Source organism: Caretta caretta, chromosome 19, assembly GCF_965140235.1.
Source record: "Caretta caretta isolate rCarCar2 chromosome 19, rCarCar1.hap1, whole genome shotgun sequence".
NCBI classification, from domain to species: Eukaryota; Metazoa; Chordata; order Testudines; family Cheloniidae; genus Caretta; species Caretta caretta.
Genome location: NC_134224.1, coordinates 8,003,646 through 8,030,626, shown reverse-complemented (window position 1 = coordinate 8,030,626; position 26,981 = coordinate 8,003,646). Strand labels below are relative to the sequence as shown.

At 53.7% G+C, this 26,981-nt stretch overlaps 1 protein-coding gene across 3 annotated transcripts; it reads right to left on the bottom strand.

Annotated features, from left to right (window-relative positions):
- Positions 1-1,822: 1,822 nt before the first annotated feature.
- MFSD2A (MFSD2 lysolipid transporter A, lysophospholipid) lies at positions 1,823-25,052 on the bottom strand. 3 transcript variants are annotated; one of them, XM_048826015.2, is made up of 14 exons: positions 24,848-25,052; positions 21,961-22,086; positions 20,054-20,178; positions 12,032-12,155; positions 11,360-11,438; positions 10,412-10,584; positions 9,772-9,862; positions 8,040-8,161; positions 7,159-7,242; positions 5,744-5,827; positions 5,108-5,220; positions 4,535-4,678; positions 3,492-3,668; positions 1,823-2,548 (listed from the first exon to the last, which is right to left on the bottom strand). In XM_048826015.2, exons 1-14 carry the CDS (start codon positions 24,935-24,937, stop codon positions 2,494-2,496), a joined length of 1,587 nt encoding a protein of 528 aa, XP_048681972.1. In that variant the 5' UTR covers positions 24,938-25,052; the 3' UTR covers positions 1,823-2,493. The 3 variants fall into 3 exon arrangements, with proteins under 3 accessions (XP_048681972.1, XP_048681973.1, XP_048681974.1); XM_048826016.2 differs by lacking the exon at positions 24,848-25,052 and adding an exon at positions 22,416-22,885; XM_048826017.2 differs by lacking the exons at positions 20,054-20,178; positions 21,961-22,086; positions 24,848-25,052 and adding an exon at positions 15,955-17,437.
- Positions 25,053-26,981: the final 1,929 nt, after the last annotated feature.

The following is a 26,981-nucleotide window of genomic DNA, read 5'->3' as shown; positions in this document are numbered from 1 at the left end:
GGCCCCAAGGCCATGTCGAAGGCTGCCTTTGATAGCTGTTGCTCCTGGTTAGGGTAAAAAAAATCGGGACAGGGGGTGGGGGTAATAGGCATCTATATGAGAAAAAGTCCCAAATATGAGGGCTGTCCCTAAAAAATTGGGACATCTGGTCACCCTACTCCTGGTCATTGGGCTGGGCCTAAAGTCATTTCTCTTGAGTCCCTTACGGCCCGTCCCTTTCTGAGCCCATTCCCTACCCCGCTGCTCTCAGAACAAACACGCTCGCCCCTTCCCCCCGCCACATCTCCAGCTCTGCTTGTCTCCTGTAAGCAGCTGTCTTCTAATGAATGGCAAAGCCCCATTTTGCTTAGTAGCCCCGAGGTTCTTATCAGCCTCTGGCTGCAAAACAAGGCAGCATTCCCCAGCGCTGCCCCCCAGCCTCAGTTGCAGCCTCGGTCTGGAATTGCACACACAGCACCTCCTCAGCTGTCATCTTATCAGCCCCCAGTTCTCAATAGGTGTCATGTGATCGGCCCCCGTGTCCTGATCTGCAGCCTTGGGGCTGCTCCTTGACTGAGAAAAGCCCCTGCTCCGGCTGCTCTATTCTGCTAGCGGTTTTGTTTTTACTCACCCGCATTCTTGGCCTAACGGGGGCCTGTAAGCATTCCCCTTGAAGACATAATCCCCTTTTTCTATTTATAAACCCAGTCCTCATTACAGCACTTCACTTTGTTCTATATTTGAGGGCAGGAGTCATTTACCCCTTCCTACCACTCCGATCCCTCTGGATTCGGTCTCTCCCCATTTCTGGCACTGTATGAATGGGGCACAGATGGCAAGAAATGTGCACAGTCCTTACCGAAAAGAGAAGACAGTCCCTGCCCTGAAGAGCTCTTGCCCCATGGCATGGAACAGCAAAAGTTCGGCCTCCCTCTCTCGGGTCCCTTCATTCCCACTTGCTTTGCAGGCACTAGCCCATGCTGAATTCTGGCTCCTGCCCCCACTGTACCAGCTGTTATCGCTTCTCCTTGGAGGAGCTGAATCGCATTCCTTTGCCTTGACTGCAGGTCACCTGGCTTGTCCCTCATTAGGAGCCTGCATCTTTATCAGGCCCGAGGCTTCCAGCTTTATTGCTGCTCATTCAGATCCTACCCCACGGCCTTGGGAGAGGCACAGACCCCTCCCTGGCTCTCACTTTCCCCTCTCTAAACCAAGGCTGTATAAACCTCACCTGCTTGGTGGGGGTTCTAGCAAGGATTAAACACTTACACAGCCCTTGCCTGGCCTACCTACCTGTTAAGTGTCACGGAACAGTGGTGTTGGTTTTTTTGTTGGTCCCCAGCCACCTCTCCCCTTTCCAGCCCGACGCTGAGAATCTCGGCAACTGGTTCCTTTATTTCATCCCCTATCCGCCCAATTGATTTTTAGAGGAAAAGAACAGGAGCTTTGTTGGGTTCTTCCAGTGTGGGTGTTGAACAGAGAGGAGGCAAAGGGTTAAGTGTATGTACTGCACATTCAAAGTGCCAGGGATTAAGGCATTCCAGTGCCTTGGGTCTGAGAGAAGTCAGTCCTACAGGGTTGACTAGAGAGGAACTCAGGCTTGTGGAATTGGGAATCTAAAGGACTCTAGTTCTGCCGGGAGGGAACTGGGAATTCATCCAGTTCACTGACATTTCTGCCCTGAAATCAGCGTTCCATCTAGACAGGAAGGGTGCCAACGTGCCCTGCATGGAAAGCAGAGCTGGTACTCTCTGACTCTCAGCTCCCTTGCCCCATTTGTCCTGGCAAGGACGATAGCCACTCGGGGGGGGGGAAAAAGAGAAAAAAAAATCCACCACACTAATCCAGGTAACATTTCCCCACTTTTATGTAAATTAATATTAACAGTTCCAGTTTGAATTCCATACAGACATATACAAATAGGAAAAAAAAATTCTATTTACATCATTAAGTTATTTAATTAATTAGACTTTATAAAAAACCATCTCTTTCTACATTAGTGTCCTTCTTTTACAGATAGTTCAGGTGAGTTAATCCTCAGCTCATTCACATTAACAGTGTAATGTACACTACCAGCACCACATGGGTCCACGGGTGATCCAGAGTCGGTACTGCAAGGATCTGTGCTATATTTGGTGCCCGCAGTACCAGGCAAATCAGTGTGCGAGAGGCAGACAGTACACACAAGTCTCCCATGTGTTATGAGCAATAGCTTCCTGGCTCAGGCTGCTGGGCTCTGCAGACAGTGCTGCGGGGGCCAGGCTGGTGTAGTGTTTGTTCATTAAGAGGCACATTAGTGCAGTACTGAATAGATCCCGTGTAATGTACACTACTGGCACCCTCTGGATCCCATGGATGGCACGAGACCACTGCCTGCAGATCCCATGTAACATTCACCACAGATGCTCCACAAAGCCCCGTGTAGCACGTCACCAGAATCTCCAGGTAACATGGTTACTCGTCCAGTTCCCGAAGACGCCCAGTGTGTAAACAGGAGATGGAGGGGAGCTGGGGTCACACGATGCTGGCAAGTTCCATGGAGTCTGAGTCGCTGCTGTTTTCCTCCTCCCTGGGAAGGGAAGGATTGGCGGGCATCAGACAGGAATGGCCCCCTTCCCTCCAGCCGGTGTCCCAAAGCGAGGGCCAGCGAGCCAGAGGGGGATTAGAGAGGGATAGTTACAGGGAAGAGAGCCCTCCTCTTAGATGGGAACAATGGGGGCCAGTTTCCCCCATGCGCCATTCGCTGCCAATGGCTCAGGGCTCTGGAGTGACCAGCGCTGGGGCAGAGCGGACTGTACATTCCCTCTCCAGCCCCATTCAGCCCCAACCTCTCTGCCCAGACTACCAGCAGGGTGACAGGAAAGCCATTTCTGCTAGGTGGACACTTTTCCCTCCACTAGGAACTGGATGGAGACCTGACCCCCTTGTAACAGAGGCCACCAGATGGTTGTGAAATGCTAGACAGCTTTTGGTCCCCCTGTTCTGGGGCAGATTGAAATAGGGGCCTTCAGGGAAAGGCTTCGTTTCCCAGGCCCAGTTGTAACTCAGAGTTATTCTTTTACTTCTCTCAGGCTCCACCAAGTCAGTAAATGCAGCCCTGAGCTGGGTCTGGGGGAAGCAGCAGAGACCTCCCCTAGTCCTGTTCCGCCTCTAGCGAACTGCTATGCACCTGGCATCTTACGATGCTGCAGCCCTAAGATGCTACCCGCTGGGTGGTACCACTGAGCGGCACGGCAGGGTCTCTCAGCCACCCCTGTCAAAGGGCAGGTGGTGTGTTAGGGCTGCAGGTATTCTGAGGCTAGCTGGAAGTGCACAACTTCACGGGAGAGATTGTCAGCCCCCTACGGGCTGAAGGACTAGCCACCTCCCTCAGCCTGCCAGTGACCTGCAAAGCCAGGGCAGGTTCTCCCAGCACTACTGGGCCCTTCCCCATCACTCTCTGCTGGAACTTGCCCAACCCAGTGAGTGCAGTCCTTCCCCTGCAGCACAGAGAGGACCGTGCCAGCCCTTACCTTAAATCCTGCAGGGCCTTCTTGTTTTCCCTCCGCTTGTCCTCGTCGATGGGGTACAGCTTGAATAGGAGCAGGCCCAGCAGGATCAGCCCCACCGGGGCTGCTGACACCAGCATCTTCAGCGTGAATTTCACCTCCTCGGGCTGGGAGCAGCCCCGGGTCTTATATCCTGCAAAACTAAGGGAACAGAAACTGTCAAGCAAGGGAAATGCATGAGGCTATTACCAACCTCCTCTCTCCACACCAGCCCAGTCCTACCTCTCCAGAGGTACCTCTGAGGGGAAGAACGGCCATGAGATAGATCAGGATTCCCAGGGAATTACTGTTGAGCCAGCGTTCGCTGCTTTAGCATCACATCAACCTTCTTCCATCTAGCAAGGAGCATCACCTCCTCCAACCCCAAAGCCAATAGCCGCCAAGGTCTAGAAGCTCACAGCTATACTGTCCCATCTCTGTGATGGAGCAATGGAGGAAAGCCAGCTCAGCGATGAGGGTGTCAGCCTGGAGCTTAGGTTGATCTCCCTGCTCCACCACAGACATCTTGTGTGACCTTGAGCAAGTCACTTAGCCTGTCTGTGCTTCAGTTCCCCGTCTACAAGAGAGGGAAAATAGCATTGCCCTGCTTCATGGGGGTGTTGGGAAGAGAAATCAACCAGCGGCTGGGACGTGCTTAGGCCAAGGGGCGTGTATGTACCAAAGAGAGAGAGCAGTGACCACAGGGGGCTGGCACAGCCTCAGTTCACTACCATGCTGGCTCCTCAGAGAAAGGCTGGTTTCTAAGATTTCTCCTTTTAGTGCTTATTAACTGTGAACTTGGAATGAGCCTCCCTCCTAGCACACAAGCTGTAGGGGAGATGCACCTGGAGCCACCTTCAGTGCCAGCCGCTGGATGTCTAATCCCAATCCCCTTCAGGGTTTTGTGGCTAAAAATGGAGAAGCTCCAGACTGCAGGGTCTGAGAGAAGCCTTCCTTCTCTGGCCCAGCTACCAGCTCTCCTAACAAGCCCCCCCTGCCTCCAGGCTCGGTGTGCTGAAAGGACTCACTCTAAGCTGAGTGTGGAGATCCCCAGAGACACCCCGGAGGTGAACTTGGTGAAGAAGACGTAAAAGGAGAAGAAAATAGCCTCATGGCCATGGGCGTCTGGGTGCTGGAGGTTGAAGTCGTCTATGACATCTGGCAGCATGGACCTGAAACGAGAGAGGAGAGCGTGTGAGCCTCAGATCGAGGCTAATGAGAATGAGACCCACAAGTCTTCAGTGGAGCCCACACTTCCCCTTTCAAAGCAGAGACATGGGAGGTCCCCACCCCCGAAATTACAGACTTCCAATTATTTCCCTTCCAATAACGGTACAGAATTCTCCTGGGGCAGAGATTTGGGAAAGGGCCACCGATTGTGGGTCCACCTTCGTACTGAAAAGACCCACAATGCCCTGCATACTGACAGGAGGAGGCTCAAGACCTCAGGAATCTCCTCATCCTGGATCCGACCCCCAGCACTAGAAACATCAACCCAAATGCCACAGCTGTGCATCAGCAGGTGTCTACCAGTCTAGCAGCGATAGAGAACGTGGGAGCATAATTCTGTGGTTGCCTGAGCCCGGAGGCCTCACACTCACCATGGTAAGAGGAAGGCAGCAGCGACACTGATCCCAGCTGCAATGGCCACAACGTAGGTGACGATCAAGTTACTCTCCAGAACAACCACCATGATGAGGAAGGGGATGGCAGACTGCGGAGCCGGGAAAGAACAGAGGTGTCACCTCACCAGCCGGGCAGCGGATAATCAAGATGGACCTGATGAGCCAATTGGCCTTTTCCCCTCCCCGCCCCATCTTCCCTCTCATGTGAGTTTCAGCACTTGGAGGTGCTGGCTGATATGCTGTGGGTAGATCCTACCCTAGGCAGCAGGAACACAACCTTTCTAACGCTGGGCCCTCTAGGGCAGGGTGTTGGTGGGGCATGTCCTAGGCTCAGAGGAGAATTCACGGTGGAGAGGCCAAGGACTGACAGGGCCATGGAGACTGACTACCACGAAGTGCCCTTTGTGACACCACTAAGAAGTGGAGAGAGGCCAGTGAATGAACGTCAGGTGATGGTGGGAGCTTCTGCTCGCTCCTGACCCCATTTTGGAACCGCTGCCTAGAGGGGTGGGGTTTAGATCCCCGGCTCTGGTCTTGCCCCACCTCCACTTGCTAGGGTTCCCTATGAGGGGCACAGCAACAAACCGCTCTCTGCCCAGGAGACTTACTCACCGAGATCCCAACATACACAGCCGTTTTCTTCCCAAAGCGCATGAGGAACCATTGCCAGAGGGGGATAGTCAAGGTGGCAGAGAGCTGCGAGAGGGAGAGAGGTGGTGGGGGGGGGAGAACATGTGACTCAGGCCAACCCATCTCCATAGATGCATTGCCCACCGGCCATGTGTTAACCTCTAATGCTGCAGGAAAGGAGTTGGTTGGGGTGTCAGCCTGAGGTCAGGCCTGGATGCATGATGATGATTTTGGACTCTCTTCTGCCTGTGGTTTGGAGCCCCCCTTGGGTCTTTCACTCATCCACACAAGGCTTGAGCCACAGGATCATCCTGGCTCTAAAGGACCTTCTTGAAGCCCACCTAGACGCGCTCCAGCACCTTTACAGAAGCAGTCTTGCAAAGCCCCATCGGCTCGTCCTCAGAGGGCAAGTGTTGGAAGAGAGTCTGAGTCTATTCTGGACCAGGTCTGGCAAACGTTCGTGACGCCTTTGCCAGGCTGTTCTGAAGCAAAGCGGCCCCTGCCTTGCAGGAAGCCAGCCAAGAACAGAAGAGACCCAACGGGCTGCAGACAGACACATGACCAACATCCTGGGCAGACCAGGCACCAGGTCTTTGTGAGGCTGGGGCGGGGCATTCGGCTATGGGATTGGTCTCCACTGCTTTCGAGCCCTTGCATTTTCTTAGAGCCAGGGGCGGGTTTTCTTTCTTTCACTGCCTTTCTGGCAGGGCAAAGTGTTTCACGCCACAATGCTCCCCCGGCCCCCTCCCCCACTCTTTCTCTATCTATCAACGTGCAAAGGGTTCCCAGACAATCTACTCTGTTCCCTCCATTCAGCGCCTCCCCGCAATCACCACTCAGGGCTCTCTTTTTTCCCCCCTCATGGAAAGAAAGAAAGAAAAAAAAGAAAAGGGCAGGGTTTGGACAAAGGGCCCGCACGGCTTTTATTCTCCCCCCTTTCATGGTCAGCTTCAAATGCAGACAAAGGACTCGCTGTTCTTGCCAACTGGCCGTGTCTTTCCAGGAACCTTGAACTCGTTACCCCTCCCCCCGACTCCTGTGGCAACCTCCAGTCACCTTCTCCCACATGCCAGCCTCTTCCAGCCCTGATCTCCCCTCACCAGCCTGCTTCTCACCTGGGGCCCCCCCCATCTCTGCTTTGGGCTCTTAGACCACTACAGTCAAGTCTCCACCCCCACCAACCAGTGGGCTCCCAAGTAGATAAAGGAGGAGACAGCCAGGTGAAGGGGACAGCGATTATTATTATTCATCATGTTTATTACTGTATTGCTAGGGACCCAGGGAGATAAGGGCCTCATTGTGCGAGGCACCGTACAGACAGTCTCACTGCCTCAAAGAGCTGACAGCCTGCCTAGCCCAGGCAGACAGGGTTGGGGGAAGGGGTGCCATGTACTCACCATGATGGCCAGCAGGATGTTCTGGAATTCGTTGCGGAATCCCAGGGTGTAGGTACAAAACAAGGCAAAGTTCCCTTCCAGCAGCTGGGGAAGGAAACAGATACGGGAGGTCAGCAGAGCAGAAGGGAACAGGGAGATTCCCCTTTCCAGGGGGAAAATGTACTGAACAGCCCCACCCATGGAGAAACCAGATTCCCTGCAGCCCCCCAGACCCAGCCCACAGGGAAAACACTAAGCGTTCTCGCTGGACCCAGTGCACGGACGTACTCAGGGCTGGGGGCTGTATGAACGCAGCCTGCTGCTGTAGGCAAGCCTTGAGTGTGTTGTAGCGGGAGGGAACCCCCCTCCGCCCCTCCCTCCAAGGGGACTCAGCAAGCAGGTCTAGTCTAACACCCCTTGCCCTCAATGCACCAGTTCAGGAATTCCCTCTCTGGGTAGAGATTGTCCTGACTCATCCGTAAACGAGACCAAGAGCGGCAGGGCCAAAGAAGGGCTAACAGGCCTAGGTCATCATACTGCGAACGGGCCCAATAGTTATGGCAGAAGGGTGCCGGAGATGGGAGGAAGATGGAATATGGATCCCATCAGTCCTCTGAGCAGAGGAAAAGAGCGAGCAGGCCCAATCCACATTTACCAGCAGCATGAAGAGAAGCACATATTTCACCTCCCATCAGGGTGGAGGGCCCACCTCGGCTGCTGCAGGGGATGCCACAGGCCTTGATGTTATCTGCCCCTGTGCAGGTTTCTGGTATTTGACACCCCCTCCCCCCCCACCCCGCTCTCCTACAGGTGCGGCTGACAGTCTTCAGCCAGTTCTGCATTTCTTTCCCCCCTCCGGGTGGGCTCTAAGCCACATTGTCCCTCCCCAGGCAGTTCCTCACCATGAAGGCAAGCGAAGTGAAGAGGAAGCCCGTAATCAGCTTGATGTAGGCACTGTGTTTCATCACCAACTTCAGCCCCTGGAAGAAAGAGATGGGCTCATCCGACTGGAGCTGAGAGGTATCTGGGGAGCAGAGCAGCATCAGCAGGTGATTAGAGACCTTTCTAAAGGCACCCTGGCATAACGGGCCCCAGTGCTATAACAGGCAGGGGGCCCATTCCTGCAGTACACTGAGTATGAAAAAGGCACCCTGAGACTCAGTTTTAGCCAGCCTTGGCACCTCCCCTGACTCCCGTAACAGTGATCTTCCCAAGTATGGTGAGACATCTTCACCACTCCTGTGAGGCAAGTCCCCATTTTAGAGATCGGGAAACTGAGGCACCGACCAGTTAAGTGATTCACCTAAAGCTACACAGCAAGCCAGTGGCAGAGCTGGGACTAAAATTCTGAAGTCCCCAGCACCCAGATCTTTGCTCCCCTTTGTCCCGTGATCAGCAGAGCGCTGCTCTAGTGCAGGTGTCCTGTTAGGGGTGGGGAGAGTGGGACAAAACCCAGCTGGGCTCAGAAATAAATCCCACTCCGCATTGTTATCGCGGCTATGGAATAGCCCGAGTCCAGCCAGCATGCTGGAGGCTAGACGTTGTCCGCCAAAGCCAGGCAGCAACACATTGACCTGGGTAAATACTGGGCACGAAGACAAGTTTTCCCAGGTGGTTTCCTGCAGTAACAGGGTCCCCTCGAGATTTTCCAGTGAGACATTCTGTCTTGCCACTGACACAGTCTTTCCATGGAGGTTTACACACACGAAATGGGTCTCTGAAGCTGCGTATCCCCGACCCCCACTCCATACCTATCCTGGTTTACAGTAACCTCGATTCCCACTTGCCCTAGTTTTGGCTGATAAGCAGGTGTCAACAGCACCAGCCGGGAAGAGAGGAGTGGGAGCTGCAAGTGTGTCAACTCCCAGGGAGAGTTGGGATCCAGGCCTCAAACTGGGTGAAGAAACCGAGGCAAGAACCCATCAAGCCCAGGACAGGATCCTTTGCATTCGCACCATACACCCCGCCCCAGCCTTCGCCCTTGAATGGAACCCTACCCCCTCCAGGGCTTCATCTGTGTAACAAGCGCCCTGTTCTCTGCTCTTCACACTGGAACATGTTGGTTTAGCGCAGATGCTGCAAGACTGGCAGCGACCCCAGTTCGTGCTGAGCTGAACTTCCTTCCCAGATCTGAACTAACTGCTTAAGAGCAGGGTTGGGAGCCAACATGGGGGGTGTTTGGTTAGCATAGCAGGGAGAGTGCCTGCCAGGGGAGGGGCTGTTTGAAGAACGTGCCTTTTAAACACAGCTCAGGTTTGAATGGCCTGGATGACTTCAGTCCAAAGGCACTTGGCTCACAATGGGGCCCATTTAAAGAGATCAGCGTTGTCATCTGCTCCTGGCCCACTGGTTAAAGCCAGGGTGTATGACCCTCCATGCAGCTTAGCCTAAAGCAAGTGATGACAGCTTTTAATAGGAATTCCCATCTCCTGCAATTTCCCTTTCCATGTTTGTTTCCCGCTTTCTGCCCCTATTATTAGGGGAGAGACACATGGCTAAGGAACCACTGTTCTAACCCCTCTGAAACAGGCAAGATGACCCAAGTACAGGGTCCAGCCTGGCCTATTGCTTGGGAAACCCTTCTGGACATTGCAAATGCCAATGTAAGGGGCTCCCTCCACCTCCCGCACTCACCTCGCTTCTCCCGCACGCCCAGAAACAGGACGACGGCGCAGAGTATGTAGATCCCACCAATGACTCCCGCTGCGATCATGTAGGCGTTTCTCTGCGCAAGACAGATGCGGATCCAGTTAGCAAGGCCGCTCCACCAGGCCCCTTCTACCAGTGTCTCTTGGGGAGCTCTAGACAATGGCGCAGCCAGTGTCACGCGTGCCCCAGCAGAACGGGACAGAGCTCTCGCTACAGACTGGGGTGGGACAGAGTCGATGCTGTGCTATGGATCCACATAAAAAGCTCCCTGCTCCACCCCCGACAATGCCAGGGGATCCCGAACAACGGGCTCCCCTCTTCGCAGCCAGTTCCCACCATAAACGAAGGGACCGTGCACCCTACAGGCACCTGGATTTGCTTCTGTGACAGAATCCAGTTCTGATGACCCACGAGGCTGTACTGTATTTCAGCCCCATACCTGTTGCAGAGTGATAGGTACCCCGAAGTTCCTATGGTTCCCCTAGGTACCCCTAAGTAAGTTCCTTAGTTACACAGCAGCTAGTGGGGCCCAGTCTCAGCCTGTAGGGATTACCCTGAAGCTGCAATGAAAGAGCAGAGTCCCTGAGCAGGGCGAGGATGAGCGGCCCGGGTGCCACAGACCTACCGTGTCTGTGAGGGAGCCGGCGTCACGGGTAATGTTCACCTCCTCCACGGCCACCGAAGAGTTAGTGACGCCGAAGAGGCGGGAGTCCTGAATGCACGGCGTGTCCACCTGGCCCACGATCTGCCCCTGGATGGCCGTGCCCAGCACGGTGCCCAGGACCTCCACCGTCATACCTGAACAGAGGAGTCAGGCGGGTCATTATCGCGGCAACGCCCTGGCCCAACAGAGCGAGGAGAGCGGTTGCTAACGCCTGCTCCTCCAGAGGCAAACATCTGGGTGTCGAGACATTCCTAACGCACTGCACCCACCCAGCCAGCCAGCGACGAGAGCAGTCGCTTCTCCAGATCTCCAAGCCTGTGGGAGGAAGATAACCCCACTGAGGGAAAACAGGCACAGAGAGGTGAAGGGATTTGCCCCAGGTCAGACATCAGCTCAGCGTCAAGGCTGGGAACAGAACCCAAGAGCTCCAGATTCCCAGTCTCCTGCTCTAGCCACTGTGCTGTCCAGCGGACAAACTATCAGCAGGCAGAGTCCTGTCCAGACCAACTCATGCCACAGGGCTGGTTAGACATGGGCATTAAACCAAGGGTCCCTTTAGTCTAAGAAGAGGGATCTGGTGGCTGAGAGAGCTGCAATGCAAAAGAGGCACAGGGAGCTTTGGAAGACTTTCAGAACGGGATCCTCACTGCTAATGTGTACATGTGCAAACACGCTTTGACACATGGCTGTACACCTGCAGATGGTCTTACACACATCCTGCAGGAGCAGCAAGGGACACCCCCACGCACATGCCTGCACACGTAGTGGACAAGGTATGTAACGGAGAAACCTGCTGCCTCCCAGCAACCAAACCCCAGGAGCACGTATACTTCTGCAGCTGCACCCAAGCCGTGGGAGGGGGAAAAGCACTGATACTGCAATCGTAAGGGAGAAGGGAAGGGCTCTTACGATAGGCGGTAGCGGAATCCCGTTCACTCTGCTCCCTGCTGATGAACATAGTGAGCGCTGAATAGGGAACGTGGAAACACTGCAGTGAGAAACAGGGCGGGGGGGGGGGGGGGAAGAAGAGAGAGAAAGTTAAGCCTTTGGTGCAAAGACATTCATGGAGGTCAAGGGAATTCATGCTACAGACCAGAGTGAGATGCCTACAGCAGGCCATAGGTTGAGTGGGTTGGAAGAGTCTTTTGCGGGAAGGAAATTCCATCCAGGTACAGACTATATAGAAGAGTAAATGGGAATCCTCGCTCCCCTCCGGAATGCTCCACCACACTCAGGGCTGGCCTTGTAGGGGTCTCCCAAACTGCTGGAGGGAGGAGGAGATGAGCTATGACTGGTCTCGCCTCTCCAATCCCCGCAGCAGGTCAGCCAAAAAGCTGGCCCCATGGCGAGAGACTTGTCTGAGAGTTGTAGAATCAGGACTGTGGGAAACCCAGACGACACTGGCGGTCCAAGGACAGCCTTTACGGATGCTCTCAGCCTCACTCCTTTCAGGATGGCTTATGCCGAGCCTGCCATTGTGGTACCACTCCTTGGCTCCATCGGGCAGGTGAGAAAAGGTTGGCCTCTTCCCCCCACCACCCCCACAAGGAACCCAATTGTGCCCATGGAGGGCGGACTCACCGTCACAAGGGTCTGGAACGTGCAGTAGAAGAGAAGATACCACATCACTTGGCCACTCGAGATGTCTGGCACAAACCATACCAGGAAGTAGGAGATCACAGCAAATGGAGTGGAAAAGATGATCCTTTGGGGGAAATGAGAGAGAGAAAGAAAATAAAAAATTAGGATGGAACAGTGACAAGCACCCACCCTCACCGCAGCTGGGCTGATACAAGGGCCTTGCTCCTCAAGCTGCAGGGCATGAGCCAACCCAAGGAGCAGTTCCAGCCGTTGGGAGAAATATCGTGCAACTGGGTGCATTACATCAGGGAGTTCGCTTTGAAGTACCCTGCATTGACCACCATTGGAGACAAGATGGTCTAGTTGGACCACTAGTCCATTTCTCGGAGGTAGGCCTGTAAGAATTGCTGTATCCAATCAAACAGGAGCAGCTTTTCAGGCAGAGTGGGAACATGGGCACTTCTAACAGAGTCCTCCAGCCTGACTGATCACGTCCTCTGAGGCTTTCCTCTTGCCTCCACCTCACTTCACCAAGTTAACTCAAAGCCGGAGACTACTGAATGCCACATCACATGAGCCCTGTGGGAGGATGCAGGTCCCAGGATACCCTAATATTGTACTGCGACTGAGGACCTAACTTCCCAGGCAGATTCCCCTTCCTGACTGCTGGCTCATGACTTGATGTGCAATTAGGCACCTGACTGTCATGGAATTTCAAAGGGATCTGGGCACCTAAACCCCTTAGGCTCCTTTGAAAAGCTTGGTCTTAAATCTTTCCTCTGGCTCCCTCTAAACTCTGTGCTGTAATCCTGATCTCAGTCCCCATGGCCCTCTTCACAAAGGGGCTATTTAAAACACGACAAAGTACAGAACTCCAGGTCATTCGAGATGGGGAGGGAAGGAGAGAGCAGAGAGATAAAGAGCTGACTGAGGTTTGCAGAGAAAGGCTTTGATCTCAGAGACCAAATCCCCTGCCTGGAGCAGCATAGGGCTCCTGGGCGAACAATCAGAGGGGATGTCAAGTCAATGGTTTGTCTATTTGGAGGAGGTGAAATGATGTGGGGCTGGAAAGGGGTGAGGGATGGGGCACAGCAAGGAATTGAGAACCCATCTGCTCCCACAGAACAAGTTTAAATGATTTAAGTTGTAAGCTCTCTGGGACCATCACCTACTTTTGTAGACCACAATGGGGACTGATCCCAATGAAGACTCTAGATACTACCGTTACAAAACAGCACATGCAGCTGGGAGACTGTTTCCCAGCAGAAGCAGATCAGTGTCTGAGAGCCCCTGAAACAACTTGGGACCCTGTAGGGTGCACGGTCCCTTCGTTTATGGTGGGAACTGGTTGCGAAGAGGGGAGCCCGTTGTTCGGGATCCCCTGGCATTGTCGGGGGTGGAGCAGGGAGCTTTTTATGTGGATCCATAGCACAGCATCGACTCTGTCCCACCCCAATCTGTAGCGAGAGCTCCGTCCCGTTCTGCTGGGGCACGCGTGACACTGGCTGCGCCATTGTCTAGAGCTCCCCAAGAGACACTGGTAGAAGGGGCCTGGTGGAGCGGCCTTGCTAACTGGATCCGCATCTGTCTTGCGCAGAGAAACGCCTACATGATCGCAGCGGGAGTCATTGGTGGGATCTACATACTCTGCGCCGTCGTCCTGTTTCTGGGCGTGCGGGAGAAGCGAGGTGAGTGCGGGAGGTGGAGGGAGCCCCTTACATTGGCATTTGCAATGTCCAGAAGGGCTTTCCAAGCAATAGGCCAGGCTGGACCCTGTACTTGGGTCATCTTGCCTGTTTCAGAGGGGTTAGAACAGTGGTTCCTTAGCCATGTGTCTCTCCCCTAATAATAGGGGCAGAAAGCAGGGAACAAACATGGAAAGGGAAATTGCAGGAGATGGGAATTCCTATTAAAAGCGGTCATCCTGTCTGTACAAGATGAAGAGAAAAGGGACCCATCTCCATTCTGAGCTTTTCCTTCTGTTCCCGGCTCTCATCCAAGTCGAGCAGTGCTCTGCACAGGACGAGATGCAAGAGCTTGTTCGGCAGCCTTCTCTCCCTTCCCAGCTAAGCAGCCTGCAGGAGCAAGGGTGAAGGAACCAGTTCGGGCAGCAAACCCTCCCTCCACATCCTAGCCACCTGAAGGCTGAGCAGCAAGCAGCCTGGCTTGTCTTAGCAGGGCAGAGCTGCAAGGATTCCAGAGTATTTTACACACACCAACCAAGCCTCCAGCGTGAGGGAGGGCAGGATAAGGCCCATTTCCCCAAGCAGAGACGGACATTGGTTAGCAAAGGAAGAGTGAACCTTCAGACCCCAGCTGGCTCTTTCCTTTGATCCTGTCCGAAGTGGAAGTGGACCAGAAAGCAAGAAGCCTGTGCCTGGCTCCGGGAGGGACTCCCTACAGGACCCGCTAGCAGAGCTCCAGGGAGCTGGTTCACTCGCCATTAGCCAGAACAGGAGACGGGAGCTGTTTTTAGAGCCCAAATCCTCCCCTCTACCCTGCGGAGTCAGCTGGGCAGCCTGGCACTACCTGGAGATACTGCAGCAGCTCGGAGGCTGGGCATGGCCCATCAGCCCCAACACACACCTTTTCCCTTTTCGCTCGACTGAGCCACACACATCGCGGTCGCCTGGACCCAGTGCTTGGGGAGCGGCCAGCCTTAACAAAGGCGCTTATGTTAATGGGCGGCTAATTAAATGGCGGTAAAAATCCCTCCAGCATAAGAGCAAAGGAGATCCCCCACATCAGGAGAAGGGCAAGGGTGGGGGTCCTCCAACTTCACAATCATGCGAAGGGAGTGATTGGTCCCCTACCCATACGTCACCTGCACTGCAGGGACGGACAGACCACTCCCAGCGGCCTGTTGGGGTTCAGGCCGTAACAGGGATAAGGCCTTTCCAGTTTCCATTCGGTATCACTGTATCCCAGAGGAGAGTGGGAAGGGGGGCGGGGGAACTGGTTCTGAGGGAGGACATCCCTGTGACGGCACCACCAGCAAGAACCCACGAGGCGAGAGACGAGGAGAATCCCCCTACATCAGGAATTTGGTACCTTGATCCATCCCACGTTTCTGGGAAGGCCTGAATGGCCCCCAATAATGTGGCGTGGGTGGGAGAGGGGGAAAGAAGCAGTTTCTTCTTTGGAGTAAAGCGACACCCGCCCCGAATGTTGCGGCTAGGACTAGATCAGTCCCATGGGGAAATGGAGCCCAACACTCAGGCTGTGGGAAGGCCTAGAAGCCCCCCATCGCACTCAGTGCCCCATTGGGGTAGGTTTTGTACTGGCTGCTTGACAGTCCCTGCCTTGGGGTGTTTACAATCCCAGAGGAGTGCGAGAAAGGGACAGGATTTATTTTTCCCTGCGGTACGGAGAGGAGAACGGAGCTCTTTCCTTTCTTGATTGACCTGGCAAGAAACGGAGTTTAAATTTAAACTCCCGGCGTGAGACACACTATACCTAAGCACACTGTACATCAGCCACATAAGGGGGAGAGAGGGGGAAATACATGACCCGATATTCACATTTTCCCCTGCATCGGTTATTTCCAGGTGGGGCGGGGAGCAGGCGAGTGTGTGATGACGAGGCCAGGAAGCAGTGGAAAGCACAGAGTCCTGCAGCCACTCCTCTCCCATCACATGCTCCTCTCCCATTGCGTCTCGCGCACGTTGAGTCATTCAGAGTTTTCATAAACTTTTACGCAGATCCGAAGCTGCAGGAGCGAGCACATTCCCATGCCTGCTGCGGCAGGGCACCCAAACAGTACAGCAGGGTTACAAACAAGGGTACATTTCTGATGCCTTCACCACCACCCCCCGCCCACCACACTACTTGGACATCTGGGATTAGAGCCATGTGCCTGGCTGGTGTAGCTAAGGAATCAGTAGATCAGCTCACCCCGCCTGCCACCCCCAGCCACCACTCACGCTGCAGCTTTCAGCCTGGAGACTGACTCCTAGTAACCCCTGAGCAGGACTGTGGCAATTAGCTGAGACATCTGAAACAGACTCCACCAGGCTATGCCGCACACCCTGCCTCCCCATTGGCCAAGTGGGGATGGCATGTTCCTCTGAAAGCGACACACCCCCGGCCCTTAATCTTTAACTCTTTCCTCTGCTTGAGCAGAATCATTGCCCTAGCCACGGCCTGGGAATGGGACACAGGACCTCAAGTTATCTGCAACTGAGGTTTGCAACAGGGCCTCTTAAATAAAGGGGGTGCTGAGAGCCCAAAATTCCCCCAGAAGAAGCGAGAGGAGAGCAGGGCAGGGCAAGAGCAGAGTGAGCAGATCGCTGGCTGGGCACAGCTGTTAGGGTGACTTCAGTGAACAGAGAAGGAAATCCACGTGGGATGAATTTGGGGGCGCAGGGGAGCATATGGGGAATCCAAGCTTAAGAGACCAAAATTATAACAAGAGGGCACCAGAGAGGGACATTTTTATTTATTTATTTTGGTAAGTGAGCAATCAAGCCATTGTATAGCTTACAATTTTATCCTGGATTCCAGGGACACAAGCACTGCCCCTTGTCACCACACTCAGCAGAATTACAGCCAGATGTACCCACCAAGTGGACCTTATTCCACAGATTAAAAGGGTACAGCTGAGAGGGATATTTAGAATGGTCTACCAAGGAATTTATTGGTAATCTGCCTTGTTTATGAAGCAGGTTATAAGAGGATGTTGACGGGTGATCAGGGCTCATTAAAAGCAAGTCTCCAAACTAACTGGGCAGAGATCTCAGGGCTATACAGATGAAAAATTAAGTATCATTTTTTTACAGATAGGGAAACTGAGATACACAGTGATAGAGGGCCCAGCAGCTGGGCCACCCTTGCCCATGCACAGGGAGTCCTGTTTAAGTCAGTGGGACTGTCTATAGTTCTAGCTATTTAGGGTCACCAAAAGGTGGCCCAATCGGGCACCCAGCTACTTGCCCAACGCCACAGAGCAAACAAGCGTAAAAGCCATGACTTGAAGCCACCGTGCCCAGCTACTAGATGTGCTGCTTCCCTTCTGTAGCAACAAGGAAGGATTCCTAGGTCTAAGGCCCAGTATAATTTGAAGGGTGCAAGCATTGTGCATATTAAGTCCCCTGTGGCTGTTCTCCCCCACCCCAGCCTTAAAGGCACAAGACTGTAGCACACCAGAGGACTCTAAGGATGTCTAGATGTTCAAATATAGAGCAATTAAAGGACAGCCCTCTGCTAGCTCTGCCTTGGAACACATCCAGACAGCTGCTCGCTGCTTGTGCGCAGCCATTCCTCCAATTCCTAAGAGCTCACAACAGACGCTGTGGGGAGGGAAACTATTTTTGGTCTATGTGTGAAGCCTGGTTTAGATCAACAAAAACAGGACACCATGTTTTTCATTCGAACCCCAGGGAGCAGAGGGATGCAAGCTCCACCTGTGGGGGGAGAAAGGACCAGTCCCGCTAATTTCCACCTCCCCATCTCCTCCCCACCCGCCCCCTTCTCTACTTGACATTTCAGCAATGCTGCCAGGTGCTAGATCGACTGCCCTGGGGATGGACGTTAGCTCTTTACCCACAGGGCAGACGCAGGCCAAGCCTCCGAACCCTGCATGGGTAATGTGCCTCCACGCTCACCCAGAGAGGCAGCAGGTGGAGATCAAGGCCCTGGACACCGTCCTAATTTCTCTGCCGACCCCTAGTGCTATTGTGGTGCCGTTTTTGGTGGGCAGATACCTGCCTGCATGAAATCAGGTTAGGACCGGCTCATTCAACAGAGACCAACGAGCCACGGTTTTCACTTGCTAGCACCCTGCAACGGACTAGAACCCGTGCTCCTAGAGGTGGAAGGCGCTGCATCCCCTCACCAGGCTCTCGGTGTGCTGAACCATCTAGCTCCTGTCCACACCACACCCTGCTTCTCTTGGATGTATCCTGTCCGTGCAAGTGCCTAGCGTCCCACTCTCCAAAGTGGGAGGGCAGAGAAGCGCGGAGAGAGAACATCTAATTTTGTCACTGCCAGCTCAGGCCTGGTCTCCAGTTGCTTTCTCCCCCCTCCCCCCCCAAATCAGCTGTAAATCACATGGCTTCCTACAACCCACTGACCCTGGCTGCAGGAGTAACAGGTGCGGTAGAAACAATCTTGGCTTCCCCCCACCCCTATACGTACCCCCCCAAATGGCCGGGAGGGACAATACTGCAATGCCACCTGGTGCTCTGGAGACAAACAGCTCTTACTTTCCAGCAGCAGAGCGGCTTCATTCCCAACACAGGGCAGATTTGCCAGGAAACCAGTCTGGACAAAAAGTCACGCCCAACACCCAGCACACACGTATCTGAGCAAAGCCCTGTGGCTCCATCCCCCGGAGACAGGAGGGTCGAATGGGCTGCCCATTCGACAAATTGAGGGCCCGGTTCTGTTCTCAGCGACACCGGTTTTACATTGCCTCCAATGGAGTTACTCCTGATTTACACAAGTGAGAGGCCCAGTGCGTGCTGGGGTGGGGGTGAGCTTGGTTTGAACCATCTTCGACTTCCTATCCCGACTCCTCCCCACCCCCATCCTTCCAAGTCAAACCAGCTCCAGGGAGAAGAACATAAAGTTAAAAGCTCTTCCTGCTCAGAAGAAGATTCAAAACAGGCTACAGCTCTTGGAAACCCCCCACCACTGCCAACACAGATTCAATTCCAGCCGCGGTAGCAGCCCTGGTGTCCACAGATTTTTGGCAGGGTTTTCAGATATTGTGTGGATCAGACACGCGGGTGGGCTAGGACAGCCAAACAGTCCTGCTGCTCGGGATGAACTTTGGACGTTTCCTTCATGGGGACGCCTCCCCCGTCCGGCCAGGGCAAGTGGAGATAAAAGCAGCTGCCAGGGGGTGGGGCCAGTTACACCAACTTACATTTCTCACCAGCTGCAGAGCGTGTGCGTGTGTGTATCAATACACAAGCCAGAGGGACCTTCCCCTCCTCTCACCCCAACGACAGCGTGTCCCAGCACTGCGACAAAGGAACACGCTGTGCCTTCCGCCTGACAATTCACATGCCAATCTCCAGACACGTGGTCCCCTCCCCCGCAGCCTACTTTACAACGCTCTATCTGCCCCCCCTAGCCCCTCCCGTCCCCTGTGTTCATACAGCACCTAGCGCAATGGAATCCTGGTCCACGACTGGCATTTCCTTTGGGTGCTACCACAATGCACAAATAATCAAGGGTCTGACTTATCAAGAGCCAGTTGAGTGCTCAGACTACCCCTTCCCCGGAGAGCTGGGAGGAGTGGCCGCATCGGGGTGGGGAAAGAGAAAAGCCACCCTGAAGATCCATCAAAGAACCCCCCACAGGAGCGTGCCCACCACCAGAAACGCATTGTCTTATCGCTCAGGGCCACAGAGCTCGGCACTGCTGCAAGGCCTTGCCCCCGACCCCACACCAGGGAGTCCCATACACTCAGCTGCTTGTGAGTCGATAATCACAGCAAGGCACCTCAAGCACAGGGGCTGAGCTAGAGTTGTTTCTGGGCGAGTGAGGCCCACTTGACTATCCGTCACTGGTTTCATCGATTCCCACGCTACAAGGTTTCCCTCTCACCTATCTGAAGGCTGCGAAAGGCCGAAGGCTCAGATAATAGAGTTTCCCTCCTTGTCCCTAGGGCCACTTCTCATCAGTCAGGCATTTTTCACAACTTGTTAAGCCATCTAGGGATTACTCAGCCTTCAGCTGACTGCCAAGCCTCTGTTCCATTCCATTCACTGCACAGACTTGAGATCTATTCCCAGCTCGGACTCGCTGTGTGACCTCAGGCAAGTTCCTTCCCTTTTCTGCACCTCTGGTTCCCCACATGTAACACAGGGATAACATTAACCCTTCTTTGGAACACAAGAGGCAAATGCAGGGTAGCCAATGTGAGCCTCTACTCTCTAGAAGGCCCCCAGGATCCTAATGCTGACCTGGAAGGGCCCTGCTGCCGTTGTGGCCAAGGGAACCCAAGCTAGATCATGCTGAGCTCCAACCTCAGGCCGGGACGCAAAATCCCCTGCTCCGACAAGCTTCCCTTACCAGGGCATCAGGCGTCCGAGGCGGCTCCAAGGGGTTTTACTGATGAAGAAACCCACCATGGGGTCGGTGATAGCATCCCACGCTCGACCCACAAAGAGGATGATGGAGGCATAGAAAGGGTCCAGCTGTTATAGAAAGAGAGGACAGAATTCACTTGGATAGCAGAGACCCCATGACCCTGAGGCGGTCAGAGCCCCTTTCCCCAGCTGATTGCTTACCCTGAAGATCTTAGCCTCGACCTTTAGCATTTGGAAACAGAGCAGGTGCACACGGGCCCCTCCTCCACACATTTCCAGGGTGCCTCAGAGGCAGGGGGACTATCTGATCCCTCTCCCCCTCTTTGAGATGGCTACCCTAGGGGCTGGTCGAGGCAGCCTGCAGCTGGAAGTAGAATTTCAGTCCATCTCATCTTACCCATTCCACATTAAACTCCCGACAATTTCATTGCCACAGACACCAACTCAATACCTCCAGCGTCCTGTGGCAGCTTAAGTCTGCCCCTGGGCCTGCCCACCATCCCATTTGGAGAGAAGGATGTAGGAGAAGCCATCACCTTTCCATCCCAGCTCCATCCAGAACATGCCACAAACATGGCCAGCAACAGCTTCCTTCCCAACCCGCTCCATCCATCACATCAGTATATATAGCTCTCTGTAGGTACCAGTCCCAGCGCCAGACCCTCCATCAGCACTGGAAGCAGAAGAGCGTCTAGGCCCAATAATACTACTTTGCATGCGCATAACAGATGTCATTAGATCTTAACACTCAGAGAGGAGGGTCAGTATTATCCCATTTTACAGATGGGGAAATGGAGGCACAGAGCGGTGCACCAGGTCACACAGGACAACAGTGGCAAAGCCGGGAGTAAAAATGCAGGAGACATTGCCTCCCAGTGCTGGCAACTGTAAATCCAGCTCTAAGCCCTCTGAAGAAATCACTCCAATCTGATCCATGCTTCCTTTTTTCTGGAGGGGAATTTGCTAGCATTTTAGAAATGCAAAGCAGAATTTTCAGACTCAAATGCTTGAAGTTTGGCACGTAAATCCATATGTAGGCACCTGAATTTCAGATCACTTCCTCCCTTCCCCCCCCCCGGGCACTCACCTGATTGCATTCAGTGAGAATTCTGCACTTTGCAACTCATCCCCACCCAACCAAGCTTCTTCTACCTCGGGGTGAAAATGAGGGGTCACATGGCTCACTTTAGGCACCCAAGTTTGAAAAGTGCCTTTACTTTTTTTGACAAAAATCCTCCCTGCTAAAAGCCCATCTGAAAGGGACACAGCACTGACTGGTGGGGGAACAGGGCTCATCTACGACTTGCAAGACTCATTCTAAGCCACCTTTATGGAACACTGAAAGTTACCATGTGGGAAAGCCAGGGGGTTCCCTCCATATGACTCACAGCAGCTGAGCTCACTGACCACAAGAGCACCCTGTATTTAAATCTCCCCTCTCACCATCAGCTACCTCCTAGCAGTCAGTGGATTAAGGCACTGGCCAGCTCTTACACTGGCAGCCCTCAGTGCTACACCTCCTAGGAAAGGAAGCTCCTCAGCTATAGCCAGACAGCCTGGGGGCATCTCTCTAATCAGGCACCTGCTCTATTTTATACATAGAGGGAAAGTCACTCCACTGGGCAAATAGAAAAATCCATCAGGGAAACCCCCTCCACACATCTCTCTCCATTCAATGCTTCTGCTGACCAGAGACCATAAGAGCGCTAAGCCCCAAACCTTTCCTCATCCCGAGATCAGGTCAGAGTAAAAATAGCCAAAAAAGACGACCAGATCACAGTGGATGGGTTTTGGGTCAAGAGAATCCCATGCTTGCATCCAGAGCCCCCAGGTATTACCCTTAGGCTGGCTACTCAGCGCCAGGCAAGCAAACCTGGCTGAAAGAATTACCTGCGCGACATCCAGCAGGTAGATCTGCAGGAAAAACCCCAGGGCGCAGCCAGTGATCTGGTAGGGAGCGCCGCCGACAGCATAGCAGAGTTTGTTGCACACAGACAGCTTCTCTTTGCTTTCCTTCTGCAAAAGCAATGAAAGGCAGCAGCTTAGTCGGTCTGGTCCTAGACAGTCAGATCAACAACCACCAAGTGTAGGGAGCTCCCCCACGCCCCCAATCACTCCCCCATGTCCACCTGCAACCTAGGACCACAACAGAGATTAAACAGCCCTCCAGCCTCCGCTGCAGATGAGTTGCCCACAGGTCTCTGCTTCGCTCGTTAAGAACAGAACAGCCCCTCACATTTCGGTTTGACAGTCGAGGAAACGCTGAACGTATGTTTACTCATCCAGGACAAAATGCAGCTCTTCCAAACTCTGCTCGTTTAAACTTCCAGCCCCCCTGTTCTTACCACTAGACCGTACTGCCTTCCACGGTCAACGATCAGCGTTTCTGATTGAACGTGCCAAGAAAGGGAAGCACAGACAGCAGGTTTCCACAGCCTGATTCGGTGGCTTTTAAGGCCCTGCTAGCACTGAATACAGACTGCTGATACCCTGCTTAAATTCAGCCCAACAGGCAATCCATCCTACTGTCATCCCAGGCTCTTCATTCCCTGATCCGTCTGTGTCTGTGTCGCTCTCGCAATCCAGAATCTACCCCAACTAGCCAGATCCTGAACTTCAAACAGAGGCCTTGGAATTCAAGGAGGAGTCGAGCAGCATCCAAATAATTTCCCCCACTATTCATACTCCGGAAGGCTGTACTGTATTTAACTGCTTGTTTAAGTGAACACACAGGCTCAGCGCCTCCAGATTTACAGCTAACAGGGGGTTGGGTTTGCCCACCCCACAGAATAAGCCGGAGCGGTTTCCATTAGCGTCTCACATCTGGCGGAATCTCTGAAGCTACAATGATCGGCAGGCGAAAGGGACAGGCGATGCGTGTGCAATTCCTCAGTCTCCCAATAAAAGCCTCAGAATCAGGAGAGTCACACCAGGGCGCCTGCTCCCCACCCCGTCGGTTTGTGCGCCCTTCTCAAAATGATGAGTCTTAACTAAGAGATGAGGGGTCCCCTGGGGAGGAGATGCAAACAAAGCCGAGAGCCACCAGGGCAGCTATGGACAAGCAAGCTGTTGAAAAATTAATTCTGCAAACTGATACCATCACCAAATTAGATCTACAGCTGCATCGAAACATACAGAGAGGGGAGACAAAGCCCCGGGGAATTTGGGTTAAAATAAAACAGGGAGCTTTGGTGGCACATGCAGAGTTCTCCCACAGGGAAGTGGAATTGCAAGGAGTGAAAGAAGACGGATCAACAACTTCCCTGGGGATGAAGTTGCTAGTTCACCACTTTACACAACTCAGACACACAACACAGACTGTGGCTATACCCTTAGCAGCACCGTTGGGAGAGAATCATTTTCATTAATTGTGCTACCAGACAGCTTATTATTGGACCAGGGCCTCATTGCGCCAGGTGCTGTAGGAACAGAACAAAAAGTCCTGGCTTCCAATCAAAGTATAAGACAAGGGACAGACGGATACAGACAGACAGGGAATACAAGTGAACAATCAGACAATCCTGGTCAGCATAGGGTTTCCGGTTTTGGTGGGACGCGTTCCTGGAGGCTCAAGGACAATCCTGGAGGGTTGGCAACCCTAGCTAGGCAGTCGATTGCCCACAGGGCGAAGTAGGCACAAGAGCATCAGGGACTCAAAGCTACAGCCAGCTGGGATGGTGATTCACTGTGTGGCCTTGGGCAAGTGCCTCAGTTTCCCCTTTTGTATCAAGGGGACGGGATTTATCTACGTCGCAGGAGTGTTGCGAGGATTAGATGGTGCTTGCAGAGCTCTCTGAAGATAACAAGCGGTATATAAAGCGTTCAGTGCTAGGCTTACCCGCTGCTAGGAGCGGGCCGGTATCACCGCCTCTTGGCACGCTTACCAGGCTGTGTACGGGATCACCTCACACCTCATTATAAGGGGCCCATCAGACCAAGCCTCTGGGTGCGCCAAGGAAAAGCGATAACACAGCCGGCCCCCTCCCACACACTCCGGGAGGGCTTGTCCAGAGACTGAACCTTAATGCAAACAAAGCCCCGAAGCGGAGGCCAACAGCGACCAGCGCCTCAAGCTCCAGCGCAGCCCCGATGCTGTCCCCAAGCCCAAAGAGCCGAGCCGAGCCGAGCCGGACCGGGCGTGTGTGTGGGTGGGGGGGGGGGTTCGTTTCCAAGCAGCTCTTTGAAGCCCCTCTCCCCACGAGCGGGTTTGGCTCGGAGAGTCTCAGATCATCGCCTTGTGCCTCCCCCAGGACCCCCGCCCGCCTCCAGCCAGGGGGAACCGGCTGCAGACCCGGTGGAGGGAAAAAGGACGCGGCTCCTTTAAGAAAAGTTTGCCCTTGCCTGTGATGAATGAACTTGGGCTGGAGCCAGCGGCGCGCCTGATCCCCGAGCTCCAGCCGGCCGGGTGCGCCCGGGCGCGGCCAAGGGCGAGCGGGGCTTCCTTGCACCCCCGGGGCGAACGAGCAGCCGCCGGCTCCCGTCCGGCCCCAGCCCGCACGGTTCCGACCCGGCGCTCCCCGCCCAGAGGTGGCGTGCGGGAGGGGGCTACACACCGGGGCGTCCAGCCGCATCCTCCCGGCCGGCTCTCCCCCCACGGCCGGCTCGGGTGCTACCCCACTCGCGCCTGCCCCAGGGGCTGTTCCGAGGAAGTTTATCCCCCCCCCCCCCGCATCAGGCTCGCTTCCCTTCCCCTGGATCCGCCCCGCCCCCCAGGGGATCCCTCCCTCCGCATCCACCCCCCTCTCCCCGGACCCCGCGTCCGAGCGGCTGCCCGCACCTTGGCGTGCCGGAGCTCGTCCTGCTTCAGGAGACCCGGCTGCAGCAGCCCGGTGGACGACGCGCTTTCCGCCCCTTTGCCTTTGGCCATGGTCCCACGAAAGTGGCTCCGGAGGGCGTGAGCGAGCTTCCAAGCGTGGTGGGGGGGCGGCTCTGGGAGCAGCGGGAGCCAGGCAGCCGCAGGATGAATGAATGGGCCGTTTCTGTGCTGGGTGGTTGCATTTAATTTCTCTCTCTCTCACCTCCCCTTTTCCAGAGACACACCCCCTGCCCGGCCTCCCGGGCCCAGCCAACCCCCGACGCTGTTCACCTTCCCCTTGGCGAGACCCACATGTAACAGACTCAACGCTACGCCAACACCCCCCCCAATATTCAGCCCTAGGCAGGCACGGGGCGTGGGAAATTTCAGCCCAGAGCGTCTGGTAAATAAGCAGCCGAGGACAGGCTCTTCTAGGCCATAACCTCAGTACAGCTCCGCTTGTGTAAGTTGTAATATACATACAGGCCCAGGGACTGTCTCTTCTTTCATTCACACCCTTGTAACTTCAGCAGGGTTTCTCCCAGTTTGCACCTAACTGAGAGGAGAATCAGGATCTGCAGCCAACTGACATAAGAAAGGCCAGACTGGGTCAGACCAATGGTCCAGGTAGCCCCATGTCCCATCCTCTGACAGTGGCCAAGGCCAGGTGCTTCAGAGGGAATGAACAGACAAGGTGACCATCCAGGTGGGAGAACCCAGGATGGTGAGGGAGGTAGTTCTGAAAACTTCCAAACTTTCTTTTAAGGGTGGGGTTCTTTCTAACACAGACTACAAATGAAAACAATGGTTCCTTCAGTTCTTCTAACCAAGTTTGGATGAATCCAGAAACTCAGACTTAATCTTAAATGGATAATTAACATTTCAATGCAAACCAAAGGGAAAGGCCTCCGGGCATCTAACAAACTACAACACAACAGCGGCATGCTCCACAAAGGCAGATACTTCAGTGATGGGGCCACCTAAGTACCTAGATATAAAAAGGATTGAGTATGGCACCGAATGCCCGGCAGTCCTGAGTTCTAATCCCTTCTCTACCACTGATACAGTGGGTAGCCTTGGGCATATCAGTTAACTGATCCCTTGTATCTGTACAAAGGGGATATTAATACTTACCTGTTTCCAAGGGGGTTAGTTGCTTTCTGAAGACAGGACACTGCTATGAAGTGTCCCATTTTAGTAAGACTCTTTGGCTTTGAATATTTTTATGTATTTTATCTCCAGAGCAGCTCTTTCCACCTTGTGCACCTGCTGCAATGGTTTGGCTCAATGGAAGGTCCAAGGTGCAATTGTTGGGGGGGGGGATTAGTGATCCCAGGTGGAACAGAAGCAGTGATAGTGGATTGGTTTGGAGTGATTTAATTTATTATCAGTGATAGTTGTCTCACCTGCAGTTGGTCGGGTCAGGGCTAGGTAGGGGTTTCATGCCTGTACTAGGAAGTACTGGTGAGCCCTCACCTGTAAGAGGATGTGACATAGGGAACAAAGATGGCTGGGAAATTTTAGGGAAAGCTTTCTCTTGATGCTGTATTGTCTGACTGACTCCGAGGGACAATTTGCATGAGTGCAGATTCTGAGGACTGGTTTCAGAGTAGCAGCCGTGTTAGTCTGTATCCGCAAAAAGAAAAGGAGGACTTGTGGCACCTTAGAGACTAACCAATTTATTTGAGCATAAGCTTTTGTGAGCTACAGCTCACTTCATCAGATGCATTCAGTGGAAAATACAGTGAGGAGATTTATATACATAGAGAACATGAAACAATGGGTGTTACCATACAGACTGTAACCAGAGTGATCACTTAAGGTGAGCTATGACCAGCAGGAGAAGTGGGAGGGGGGAACCTTTTGTAGTGATAATCAAGGTGGGCCATTTCCAGCAGTTGACAAGAATGTCTGAGGAACAGTGGGGGGGAGGGGGAAAATAAACATGGGGAAATAGTTTTATTTTGTGTAATGACCCATCCACTCCCAGTCTCTATTCAAGCCTAAGTTAATTGTATCCAGTTTGCAAATTAATTCCAATTCAGCAGTCTCTCCTTGGAGTCTGTTTTTGGAGTTTTTTTTTTTTTTTTGAAGAATTGCAACTTTTAGGTCTGTA